Source organism: Tigriopus californicus, chromosome 6, assembly GCF_007210705.1.
Source record: "Tigriopus californicus strain San Diego chromosome 6, Tcal_SD_v2.1, whole genome shotgun sequence".
NCBI classification, from domain to species: Eukaryota; Metazoa; Arthropoda; class Copepoda; order Harpacticoida; family Harpacticidae; genus Tigriopus; species Tigriopus californicus.
This window is the reverse complement of record NC_081445.1, coordinates 11,134,850-11,147,147: the sequence shown is the minus strand read 5'-3', so window position 1 is coordinate 11,147,147 and position 12,298 is coordinate 11,134,850. Positions and strand designations below refer to the sequence as shown.

General features: G+C 39.1%; 1 protein-coding gene across 1 annotated transcript in view; it reads left to right on the top strand.

The window, feature by feature from the left end:
• Positions 1-618: 618 nt before the first annotated feature.
• LOC131882807 (ubiquitin conjugation factor E4 B-like) overlaps positions 619-12,298 on the top strand; it is a 25,856-nt gene continuing 14,176 nt past the window's right edge. The window contains exons 1-14 of the mRNA XM_059230072.1: positions 619-855; positions 2,019-2,324; positions 2,401-2,582; positions 3,464-3,669; positions 3,740-3,855; positions 4,093-4,314; positions 4,566-4,733; positions 5,407-5,607; positions 7,057-7,170; positions 8,155-8,353; positions 9,083-9,324; positions 9,460-9,731; positions 10,639-10,739; positions 11,101-11,235. Of these exons, the coding sequence (XP_059086055.1) occupies positions 835-855; positions 2,019-2,324; positions 2,401-2,582; positions 3,464-3,669; positions 3,740-3,855; positions 4,093-4,314; positions 4,566-4,733; positions 5,407-5,607; positions 7,057-7,170; positions 8,155-8,353; positions 9,083-9,324; positions 9,460-9,731; positions 10,639-10,739; positions 11,101-11,235 (2,485 nt within the window). The 5' untranslated portion in view covers positions 619-834. The remainder of the gene's footprint in view (positions 856-2,018; positions 2,325-2,400; positions 2,583-3,463; positions 3,670-3,739; positions 3,856-4,092; positions 4,315-4,565; positions 4,734-5,406; positions 5,608-7,056; positions 7,171-8,154; positions 8,354-9,082; positions 9,325-9,459; positions 9,732-10,638; positions 10,740-11,100; positions 11,236-12,298) is intronic.

The window sequence follows — 12,298 nt, the reverse complement described above, 5'->3', positions numbered from 1 at the left end:
TGCTGGGGTAAGTCTGGACTCAAGTCTGAGTGTAGTCAAGTCTCTCACTTGATTTTGGAGAAATTCATGGACTTGCCAATAAAAAGATATTCATTTTTTCCTAGAATTTCACAAGACAAATATTTTGATTTTTATGCAGGACTTGAGTCTGGACTCAACAAGTCAGGCAAATAATCAAAAAATCAAAGATGAGTCTGACTTTGCACACCCATATTGTCAAACTTCTGCAATTTCTACTTGATGTGAAAACAACATATTTTGTCAGAGTCTACTGATTACCTTAACTGAGACTTGGATTAGCCACAGAAAAAGGAAGGGCAAAAGCCCAATCGAACACTTATGATGGCATAGGTGGTTGTGATGAGTAAAATGATTACTCGTGGTAGAGGGTGCAGTCAATGATTGATAGCCCCAACACTGCTACATGGTGAATTATTCAAGTGACAGCCCAACCAAATCAACACCAACTCGTCTTTACCCTTCATAGGTCCAGCGGGTCCAGCGTAATAGAATTCTTTCTCGCAATATTTATCAAAACTTACACACCCAACCTAAGGCCAATCTATAACTTAAAAAAATGGTTAGACCAATTCGACAGTTTCCCAGTGGAATGACTCAGCTGACGCATAAAAAACGGCTGAGAAAGAAAGAAAGACAGACAGCAAGATTGCCACACTGACGGTCAGACAGACGCAGTTCCTGGAGGATTACGACCTCTCAAGTTGACATTTAGCCGAGCGGAAATCAACGCGGAACGTTCCCACGGCCTCATCAACCGGATCAACCCAGCCAATCGTCAGTGGGGCGGGTCAATCCATCGCCAACCACGTCAGCATGGATCCGGATCAGGATGAGGTGAGACCAGATATTGATTCTGAATAAGCTCCATCCTCCATCGGGGTTCCAGTTCAGTTGGAGGTTCCACATGAGTCGAACATTGACTGTTGAGGCCAAGCCGTGTCCTCATGGGGGGCTTGGTATTTTAGAGCACAGAATCATGGGTAAATATGAGACTAGGTGGCCAAATCCCTGGAACAAAAGTTGCCTTTTGCCAGACAAAGACAATGAACAATTGAATCATGGGTCGGAAATGGGTAATTGGAAGAAGGCTTGTGAATCTTGATGATAAATGATGGATCGAGCTCAATGAGATGGTCAAGCTTTGAGAAAGAGGACTCTGTTTTCTGCACAACGTCAAGAGGGTTTTTGATGCGTAATATTATGCGATGACTTGCATCTTGATTTTCATTTTGTCTGGACGAAACTTACATCCTAGAGCCAAGAGAAAATGAACTGTATGGCGCACTTTCTGTTCCAGTTTCAAACACTTTGGAAAATGCGTCAGCGTATTAAAAAAGTATTTCAAATTTAAGTAAGCTGTTGAATGTTTTCGTATTTCTAAAGCAAAGGCTCAAAATACCCAATAGTAAGTTAATAACTTTGCCCTAGATTTGCTCCATTTCCGGTTAAGATATGTCCATTTCAGGAGAAGTATAAAAGTATAAAGCGGGTCCATGATTAGTTTGAACTAGTTTGCCAGAATTGGCCCAGGGTGATGATAGTTGGTAGGGGGAGATCATGGCTCCAGTAAAACCATTATGTTCCCATTCCATTGTCCAATAATTGTCAGGCAAAAAGTTTCGGCTACAATTCAACACATATTGAATCAATTTTTATTGCTTGATCACATCTCATTTTCTGAAACCAAACTGATTTATTGGCCAATAATATTCGAACTAAAATCAATCAACTCCCCCTGAGAAATCTCTTGTCTAATTCAGTACGTGAATCCGCGATCAAAGTCCCTGACGTTTTTCAAAGGTTTAATGCTGAAACAAGTTAAAACCTGTTTTTTTAGCTTTACCATCCCTTGACCACATTGAATGAAATTTAATCCCAATTTCATTCAACATTGCTCTAAATTTGGCTTTTTCAATTTTCAACGAGCAATGGCTTCTGAAACTGATGTGTCGACCAGTTGAAATCGTGTATTCACAAATGCCTTTTGTCGGATTCAGATTCGGCGGAAGCGTTTGGCTCGTTTGGGCGGTGCTGGATCGGCCGGGGCGAATCGTGCCCAAGGAGGCGACAAAGACCAAGAAACGCCCAAGAAAACAGACCAGGAGGGCTCGAACAATGGTTCATCAGCTTCTGGCGGCGATCAGATCACGGAGGAAGCCGTTCAGTCCATGGATACTTCCCCCGTCAAATCGGAGAGTGGCGTGAAGCGTCATAATTTGGTAGAGGCTCATATTTCGAAGAGTGAGGCCTCATTCGGTTTGGCTAATGCTCCGGCCGTAGATATCAAGGCTGACACGGTTCAGGTAGGTGTTCTGGGGGCCTTTTGGCTTCCAAATGAGCGAAACTGCAGTGATTTTTGTTTTTTTTTGCCGTGAATAGAATCAGAGTATGGAGACGGGGGCAAGCCAAGATGGCGGAGCGGTGATATCCAGCCAGATCTCCAATGACTTTGACTCGGGTGTTGAGACCATGATGGAAGTGGATGAAGCGACCTCTCAAGGATCCGGATGCGGATCGGAGAAAAAGGAATTTGTGGAGAAGCGACAACGCACTTCAAGCAGGTATGCTAATAAACATCAGAGAGTGTCACTCACACTGACCAAGCTAATTTTATTTCCATCAATTTTTTTTTCTGTGGGCTTCCTTGCTGCTACTGAAAATGTAACTGAAAGATATACTATTGTTACTTCACTTTGAATTTGTAACACATTTAATTAAGAGTCAAATAGACTTGTTGGATCAGCTTAGCTTGAATGTAATGTTGATCAAGGATTTTTGTCAATCAAAATAAGCATGTTGGGATTAAAGCACAGCTTTTAGCGTTTGATGCATATTATGGCCATTGTCCAATAAGATCGAAAATAATGACGCTAAAGCCTATTTTAAAAGGGCCAAACTCAGCACAATGTTGGACGGAAATTGGAACTAGATTTCATTTAATGTGGCCGATGGTTAGTGTAGCTAACATATGCTTTCACTTGTATGAGACATGGATTTTATTAGAAATCAATTGATTATATTGCGGGTTCATGTACAGAATTAGATATGGAAGTCCGCAGAGGGAGTTAGCCTAAAGAAAAAAGGAAGAGCGAAAATACCCCGTTTTAGGGCTTACTTTTTTCTCTCTGAATCCACTTCCTGGCAGGCTCCTTAGCATTCGAACGGACACTTTTTGTACTTCTTAGCTTGACTCGTAGATGGCAGGACAATAGCATCAAAGATAAAGCGCCACCACGGCCAGATTATCGCAATTTCTTATCGTGTGAAGAAAATGAACTAGCATCAGTTCACAAAACGGGAACAATTATTGGAGAGCAATGAATAAGTCAAAATAGGTCGTTCCCTAGAAATAAAATAAAGCACTCTTATGATCGTCGGCGGAGAAATTGAGTTAGGGAGTTACAGTTTTACAATTGAAGCCCACCTTTGGTTCCTTTTTCAGTGCCTCGTACGAGGTGACACCCAAACAATTGCGGAACAGTCTGGAGAATATCTTTCGAGTGAAGCTTTGTTCCTCGTCCAGTCCATCCTCCAATTTGGACCTCTCCGATACGACTCAGATTCATAAAGACCTGGCCGATGAGCAAGTCTGCTACAATGATGTGATAGCGGACATTCTGACTGAAGTTATCTTTATCATGACCGAAGGTAAGTGAATGAGCTGAGGGCTGGACTAATTTCATATTTTTGAAAAATATTTATATATTTATTGTTTTAGGAACTTATCCCCCCGGGGTGGCTAAGAAATCGGCAGCCAGTCTACAAGACTCAATAGTAGCATACCTCTTCAATTGTTATGAGAGAATCGCCGAAGAAGAGAGAACGTATAAGAAGGTGAGTCAATTGAAAGCCTAACTCGTTTTATATGAAATAAATAAATAAATATTATGTTTACAAAAATCCGGATAAAGAGCGTTTTATGCATGCCAAGTAAATCTCGGGGCTGTTGTCTATTGTGAAATTACTTGTTCTATTCAAATTGAATTACTCTCTCGGTGGGTCAAATGTATCACTTGTCTCTGAGTAAACCAAGATAGATATTTAATATCAATGTGATCTTCCCCTTTGCAGAGAGCCTCAATACCCGTTGTCAGTGACTTGATGACCAGTGCTCTGACCCAAGTGTTGCAATTTACCTCATTAGTCCTTCAAAACGTGTTTGACACGGAGAACAATGTCTGTGGAATCGCTCATTCCGCCCTCGCCAAACCTCTCTTGGAACAAACCATGCCCATGGGATTCTTGGTCGATCTGGTCAGTCACACCTCAGGAGAATGGGACACTTTCAAAACGGTATTAGCATAGAGGCGGATTTACTCTAGGATGGAAAACCAAGATTGCATATTGCATACGGTTTGAGGAGGGAAGTAGGACTATTGCTGAGACTACTCCCGTCTTTCACTGTACTGAAGTCGATCAAGAAGACTCGGATTGCGAAAAACTCGCCCCAGCACTAGTCCTACTTCGGATTCAAACTTGGTTTTCCATCCTAGAACTCACCTTGAGTATTATGGACGAATGCATGGAAAGATGAATCTTTATAGATCTTTTCCCCCTTGATGGAGTCAATCATCGCCGAGGCCAGGAAATCGAGCTTGGTGGACTCCAGTTACAAGACACCCATCATTGCCATGACCGAGCTCTGTGAATTGAAGACCACCGGTGCTGGCTCAGGGGGACAACGACCGTTCTGCCAACTTCTCACCGAATTGGTAGGTGTAGACATGTACCACTAGAAAATGTAGAAAATGGACTGGGGGAGGGGGGAGGCTAGAATCAAGAATTGACATTTCGGTATCGAGTCAGGGCATGCGTTCTTCTTCAATTAAGAGGGGCCTTAGGGCGCTAAGATTATGTATTTTGATTTTCAGCTCAATCGAATGACTGGATTAAAAGTTGTGCCCCCTCAAAGCTCACCACATAACTCTATATAAAGTAATGAATGAGTTAACCTTCTTCTGGTAATTGATTGATAGCTCATTCATTCTGTACCTGGTTATGAATTGCACTTTGAGAGTGCATACGTAACTTTTGATCCAGTCGTTCAATCGAAGAGAAAATCAAAATCCATGTTTGTACTCGTAGCGACCTTGATCCAATCTCAATTCACGAAGTCCACATTTTTGTCTGGCTATTCAAGGTTATTCCCAGGATAATTGCATCTCTTCTGGTTCAAACTTTTGTGGTCTAGGCAAATTATCTGAAATTTGGAGAAAAAGTTTCATAATTTGGACGACTGAAATCATCACTTAATTGTGCCACGTTTGTCGCTACAAAAGTTAATATCGAATGACGCTCAGAAATCATGTTAAAGCATCTCTTGGCCTCATCTCGTGGTTAAAACCCTGGTTTTGAACACTAACAATGTGTTCCATCCGCTTACAGCCCCTATGGATGCCAGGAACCCTGAGTGAAGCCGTGGGCCGTGAAATCACCACCACCACGGTCCTGGGCCCGTTTTTAATGATTTCGGTGTTTGCGGAGGAGGATCCGGGCGTGGCTGAGAAGCATTTCTCGGGCAAACAAGCGGCTTCCTTGGTTCGATCCATTGCTCAACAACTCCAAAGTGAAATGGAATTCATGCGGGTATGAGAAACCATGGGGCAGAACTGTCTTAATAGTCGAGTGAATAGTGCCATTATTCCAAGAGTTTTTGAAGTCAAAATGCATTTTTATTTTAATGTAACAGCTTTGGTTGCCAAAATTGAAATATTTAGTAGTCAATTTCGAGTAGTACCTTTGGCTTAAATCCATTTTGATGGCTAAACCATGATTCATAAAACTTTAGAACAAAAACATCCATGTTGAAAATGGCACGAATTTTTTAATACTGGGTTGACGAATAGTCGTGGTCTAATTAAATATTTTATTAGCTTTTTTATCTTCTTGGCGTTCTCTTGCGTTTGCAAGGTCAAAAATAACATCACGCTCAACTTGGTAAGGCTGCCGTTAACACGCTTGGGTGAAATGGAATTAGTTGCATCAGGGTCAGACGTAGCAGAAATTGATATTTTGTTAATAAGTTGTTGATATTAGGTAGTGATATATTTCAATTTTTTTTAACCAATTGAGGAAAGTAATTTCCTTTTGAATCCACCTGGTACATGGCCATCATAAACCATTAATGGATACTTTTTGAAGTGAAGAGTTCATTGAAATCAGTCAAGAGCGCTAAGCCCTAGAATATGTTATGTCTATTTTCGACATGGTCAATTTTGACAAAGAATGGGAACTTTAATTTGTGCCCTTTGATTAAATAACGATCATTAGAAATGTGCTTGGACTGCTTCCAAAGTGACTGTAAATAATGGTACTGATGAATATTTGTCTTTTTATGCCCTCCCCTATTACAAAGGACTCGGGTAAAAAAAATTAAAACTGGCCCCTTTTGGTGCCAATTTTTCGTAAATGTTGGAAATGAGACCACCCCGAGGAAACATCATGTTTTCAACGAAAATATTTCAAAAAAACTGAATCGATTGGACACTTTTTGTCAATTGATAACGAATAAAGCGACAAATTAAATCTAATGTTATTGCCTTTATTCTCAATGGCTTCTTTTCAACATCATGATCCAAAATGGATTCTGCACATCGAGGAGAAACTTTGACTTGATCTTTCAAAAGCAGAATATTTGCAATGTTAATTTTTAAATAAATTTTTGAAAGTTTGAAATCAGGGCCCCTTTTTTTTTGTCCCCGGAATAAATTCGTCAAATCATTCATGTAACGCTTACATGAGCGTTCTAAATAAAAAGAGATATTAGGTAAGTATGATGAAGGGAAAACCCATGTTATTTTCTTATTTTGTATTGTTAAGACCACTCAATCACCGAAAGAGGAGATGAAAGTCTTGTCTAAACGATTAAGTAAATCCCTTGTAATCTTGTATCCACACACTGATATGTTTAAGCCTGAGGTTAACGGCATTTTATAACTTTTTTTACATCAAACTAATGCTCCAAATGAAAAATATTTGTATTCCTATAACATAAAACCAGTTCAGGGTTTCTAACTTCTTCCCAATTATTTTTAGACTTCGCTTCATCGGATCTTTCATGCCATTCTTGTCAACTCAAGCACGCGTGAACCTGTCCTTCAATTTCTACGAGAGATCCTGAAAAGAAATCAGAAGCGAGAGCAAATGCAGGTAATGAATCACGTCAAGCAGTTCAAGGGAATAAAAATTGAAGAATATTGCTCCTGACAAATTGACTCCTTTTAGCAAGAGCCTTCAGCGCATAGAGGAATAGCGCCCTCTGCCTCCTCTAGGGGCGCAGAGCTTAGATCAGAGTAAAGGACTCTTGCACAGGCCCGAATATTATGCTTATCAAACATAATAGGTGGTCTGAAGTTTTAAGGTTGAGGAGAATTTGGGGGAAAAAAACCCAAAAGAATGAGTAATGAAAGTTTTTGATTGGGTTTGATTACACCAGACTTACAGTAGGATAACCATTAATGAACTTGAACGGTAAATAAATGATCTCGAATTGTTAATCCCTTTGGTCTGTTTTAATTTTGCCAAACATCGAAACGGTTATCCGTCATTTTTGGGTAGAAATAGAATTACCTATGTATTATGTTGTTGCTTAAAGAGCAATTGATTATATCTTGAGATATTGTAAAAGTAAGTAGAACCAAAAAATACACTTTTTCAAATAATTCACCAACAATTCGAAAAGTTTCATTTTCATAGCGCAACCTTATGGGAAATGATGATTGCAAAAGTTTTGATGCCCTATCAAGCAAACAGGCTAAAACTCCTTGCACGATTTAAAATCTTCCCAAAAGAAATAGTGAGTTATTGATTGTGTCACAATACTTAAACATTAGTTGCTCAAAGACTATCTTCTTCATAAAGTGTAGCATCTTGAAACGTTTTCTCTTGTTTCTTCGTTTGCTTGTCCCCACCCAAACGAAGCAATCGGATATAATGACCTCCCAATAGTACAAAGGTTGCGTGAATATGATTTTTTTGGTCCGAGTGAATAAATGATTTTGATCAGAATCCATAATCTGCGTTGAAACGACTTGAACAAAAATATGATTGGCCAAATGTGAAAGCATACCAATACCTGTATCTCGGGGTAAAATTGGTCATTGGATCACAAATAGAATTCCATTTTGTTTTCAGGTGAATGAGCGTCAAGTGGCTGGAGATGGATTCATGCTGAACTTTCTATCGGTTCTGCAACATTTGGCCTCCAAGGTCAAGATGGACAAAGTAGACATTTACTACCTGCAACGCGAAGACAACCTGATCAAATTGCCAGACGATACTACCAGATTGAAAATGACTGAAGCAGAACTTCAAGAGTGGCTAAAGAAAGAAGGTGATTATGGCAGATTGAAAAGTTAAATTTTTTTTTAAACTTGGATGAAAGGTCGTTAGCGGGATTTTCTTTTTATGAGTGAGTTTCGTTCATGCCTGTTGAAACAAGTGATGAAAAAGTTTAGTCTAGCTTCTTCAGACCAGGCTTTTCTTCAAGAATCTTTGAAAATGAAATGAAGACTGGAACCTATACTTCATCTATTTCCCTTATCATTATACATCAGTTGATTCATCCCATTGAGGATGATAAATGTTGCAAATTGAAATAGCTATTTATTCGATTGGTGTTACTTTCTTATTTCAAAGGTCAAAGAAATGAGGCTTCAAAAAAGTCTTCGCGTCAAGTTCCCTTTTGAAATCGAAATCTGAATAATTACATGGGGCGAAAGTGACTTTTATTGGATGCCTAACTTTCTTTCTCTTTCAAAAGGGGCTTTGAAGGCTCATGGAAATGTACCATCCTATCGCAATTTCCAGCAATTTATGAACTGAGAGCAATGAGATAAAGTTTCCTAAAGTTGAAGTGAGGACAAATTATGGCGATGAAAATTACTTTTCATCAATAAAAATGAAATTTCTGATGAAACTCTAAAATTCATCAAATTAGTTAGAAACTGAAGTCACCACGGCAAAATCACCCTTCCAATGAGAGCGCTTTTAAAACTTTTTTTTTATCAAGAGTATTATGTATAAATGTATATATGACGTTTTGAACTCCCGATTTAAATAGATATTGTGGTGAAGAAACGCGGCAAAGGACTGAATTTCCATACGGACTGTTGGTATTTGACCTTGTATGCCCACCACTTATCCATCTTACCCTGCATTCGGAGGTATCAGAGAAGAATTCGACACCTAAGAGAGCTGCAAAAAGCCGTGGACGAATTGGAAAAGACCGAAACCCAGTGGAAGAACTCGCCAACGGCCATGCGAAATCGACAAATCCTAAAGAAATACCAATCTCAAGTGAAGGTGAGGGTTTCTTCCTGAGTACAAATAGCACCCAGACATTCATTCCTGCACAAGATAAACAACACCTTATCGGTCAAGAGCAAGACAAAGAGGGTTGATCAAGATTGATCGCATGTGTTCATGGATTGATTTCAGAAACTGAGCAAATCCAAGGCATGTGCGGACACCGGGCTCTTGGATCAGAATCTGATCACCCGCTGCCTTCAGTTCTACTCTTCCGTGTGTGAATTCCTGCTGTATAACATGCTTGGAAAGGTGAACAAGGAGAGTGGGTGCATTCAAAAGAGTGTGCATGAGGACATCTCGTCGCAGCTGCCCTTGAATGCGAACGATATTCCCAACAGCTTTGCCGCCCTGCCAGAATGGGCCATTGATGACCTGGCCGATTTTCTTCTCTTTGCCATGCAGTAAGTGACGAGGTTTAGTTCGCCTTTCAGCAGTTTCAGAATGCCAAGGCCCGCCTTTGGTCGATCGTAACGCGCGTTTGGTATTAAGCGAAATTTGACAGAAGCCTAATATTGATCATGAATTTGGAGGAGGCACTTTATCAAGGAACCAAGAGATGCAATTTTTTTTTTTTTTGGCACACTTTTTTTTACTTCTGTTGAAAATGTAATCCCCAATAGTTTAAGATGGCAAATTTAAAACCTATTTTTTGCTTTGCTCTGTTCACTCGTTTCCCTTTGGTTATTAGAACCAACCTAAGATTCAGAATCTGGATTAAGTAACCATTTTGGGGGACATGCGTTTTTTTTTTTTTTTTTTGCAAATTTGTCCTTTTCTTTTCAAGCAATGAAAGAAAAAATTGAGATGCTAATTTTTATCCGGAGGTTCAATCCAGAGAACTACTTCAATAATTCGACATTTCAAAAAAGTTGAAAAAATTAAAAACAACAAACATTTATATTTCTTTAATTGTTGTGAAATTAAGTATCATTGAGGATCAATATTGCTTATTGCACTCATTAGAGTCATCATTTATTACCTCTGTATCATAATCCACCAGAAAATTGGAGCGTTCGGGTGCAGAAAAAAAACAGGTAGAAGGCCCATTTTCGTTTTTTCGAGAGAGAATACACGGGGACTTCATTGGAGATTGAATGTTTGTCTTGTTAGTTGGATGTTATGAGCCGATAACAATTGCAAAATAATTTTACGAACTAGCTGTTACACACAACCATGGAAAGAAAATTGCTTTAATTTTGTGGCTATATGCGCACGGTTCCAAAGCAATAGTAGAAACAGAAAACGTAAGCTTATAATATTAGCAGTAAAACGAATGTTACAGACAATGATTTTTTCTGTTTCTTTCAGATATCTGCCACAACTTGTGTCAGAGAACGTGGACCAAAATATTCTGACGTTTCTCTTGGTCTTGGTATGCTCCCCATCGTTTTTCAACAATCCTTACTTGGGTAAGCAAATCAGCAACGCAGCAATGTTTCTTATATCGTGTCCATCATTTCCGCCATACATTCTTTTGGCACGAGTAAACGACACACATTTTTTACATTTTTAATTAGTTGTAACGGTAAGGTGACTATTCTAACAAAGTCGCTCAAAAAAATGGATTTGCGCGGTTTGATGTCCATCAAATTAGCTGTGTGGGTGGATGGGTTTCCCCAAATGAATGACTAGAAATGACGATTCCAAGTCACCTTTGGTACATGATTACCGGTCCCCTTAATAAATTATGTAGTTCAAAAAAGATTTGATGTCCCATATAAATGGATCAATTTGTTCACTCAAATATCTGTCCTTCCTTCCTTCCCACAGTGTCCAAGATTGTGGAGGTGTTCTTTGTGATCAATCCTTTCGTGCAGGATCGGACCCAAGAATTGTTCATGCGCTTCATGTCCCATCCCGTATCGGAGGAACATCTACCTTCAGCTCTAATGACATTCTACACAGGTGAAGTTCGATGGTTGATTTCTTGTAATGAAGCTTACTTGTAGGCGCGAGTCAGGTTGGGTATTAGTTTGAAGAGGAAGGAAAGATAAATGGCTTGAAAGGCACGCTTCAGCTTAGCAAATACTTTTGATGTGATGTCTGACTGATGTGAGGGTTGAGGAATGGAGTACAGGCTAAATGCTTTTCTTTTTTACTACAACTTTTCTGTCTATTACTTAAACCATCTTAGCTGGCAAATTAGTGATTAACATATTTTTGTAACACTTAGCAAACTTTTTTACGGATACAAATATTGAATAAGTTAATAGTTAGTTAATTAAAAAGTAACTCAGCAACTCGATTATTCTTCAAAAGATTTTTTTGAGGCAAGAGTCGCCAGTTTCATAAATTCTCGCTACACTTTTAATGCATTATAAAATTCGAAGAGATTTACCAAAATATATCTGAGCTCTTTCTAGCACGCCAGATCGTAAGTAACAACTGCTTGATTTCATGTGGTTTTACATCAAACTAAAATTTAGATGCCCTGGCTGAAATATATCAAAAAAAAAATTTGATTCAGATTAGCATATAGCTGAGCTGGTCCTTAAATGCATATCAAGATATGATTTAATGACCTGCCAATAAGTTGTATGAGATTAAATGATGCTTTGTCACTAGAACCGTAAAAAATAGTTGATTAAATTTGGCAAAATAGCGGCTAAAAAAGCGGGAAAAAATGGCGAAATAGTTGGGAAAATTGTTGATAAAATATGCGGAAAACAAGCATTGAGTGGTGTATTTCTCGAGTTTTAGGTACAAGAAGCTCGATTACTGATTTAAAACCTCGGACATTAAGCAAACCACAACGGGCCCAAATAGGTAGCTAATTTGGAAATTGCTCTTCTAAAACTTCCAAAATCGAACGGTCTTCCCCTCAATCGGGTCAGCCTAAAGAAATTGCTAGCAAATTACTTAGAAATTATTAATGCTTATGTGAAGCTTGCCATCAATATCAGGTTCAAGTGGTCTACGAGAGAAGGCTTCAATACATCAGCGAAGGAGAGCGAGACATGGCTAAGTA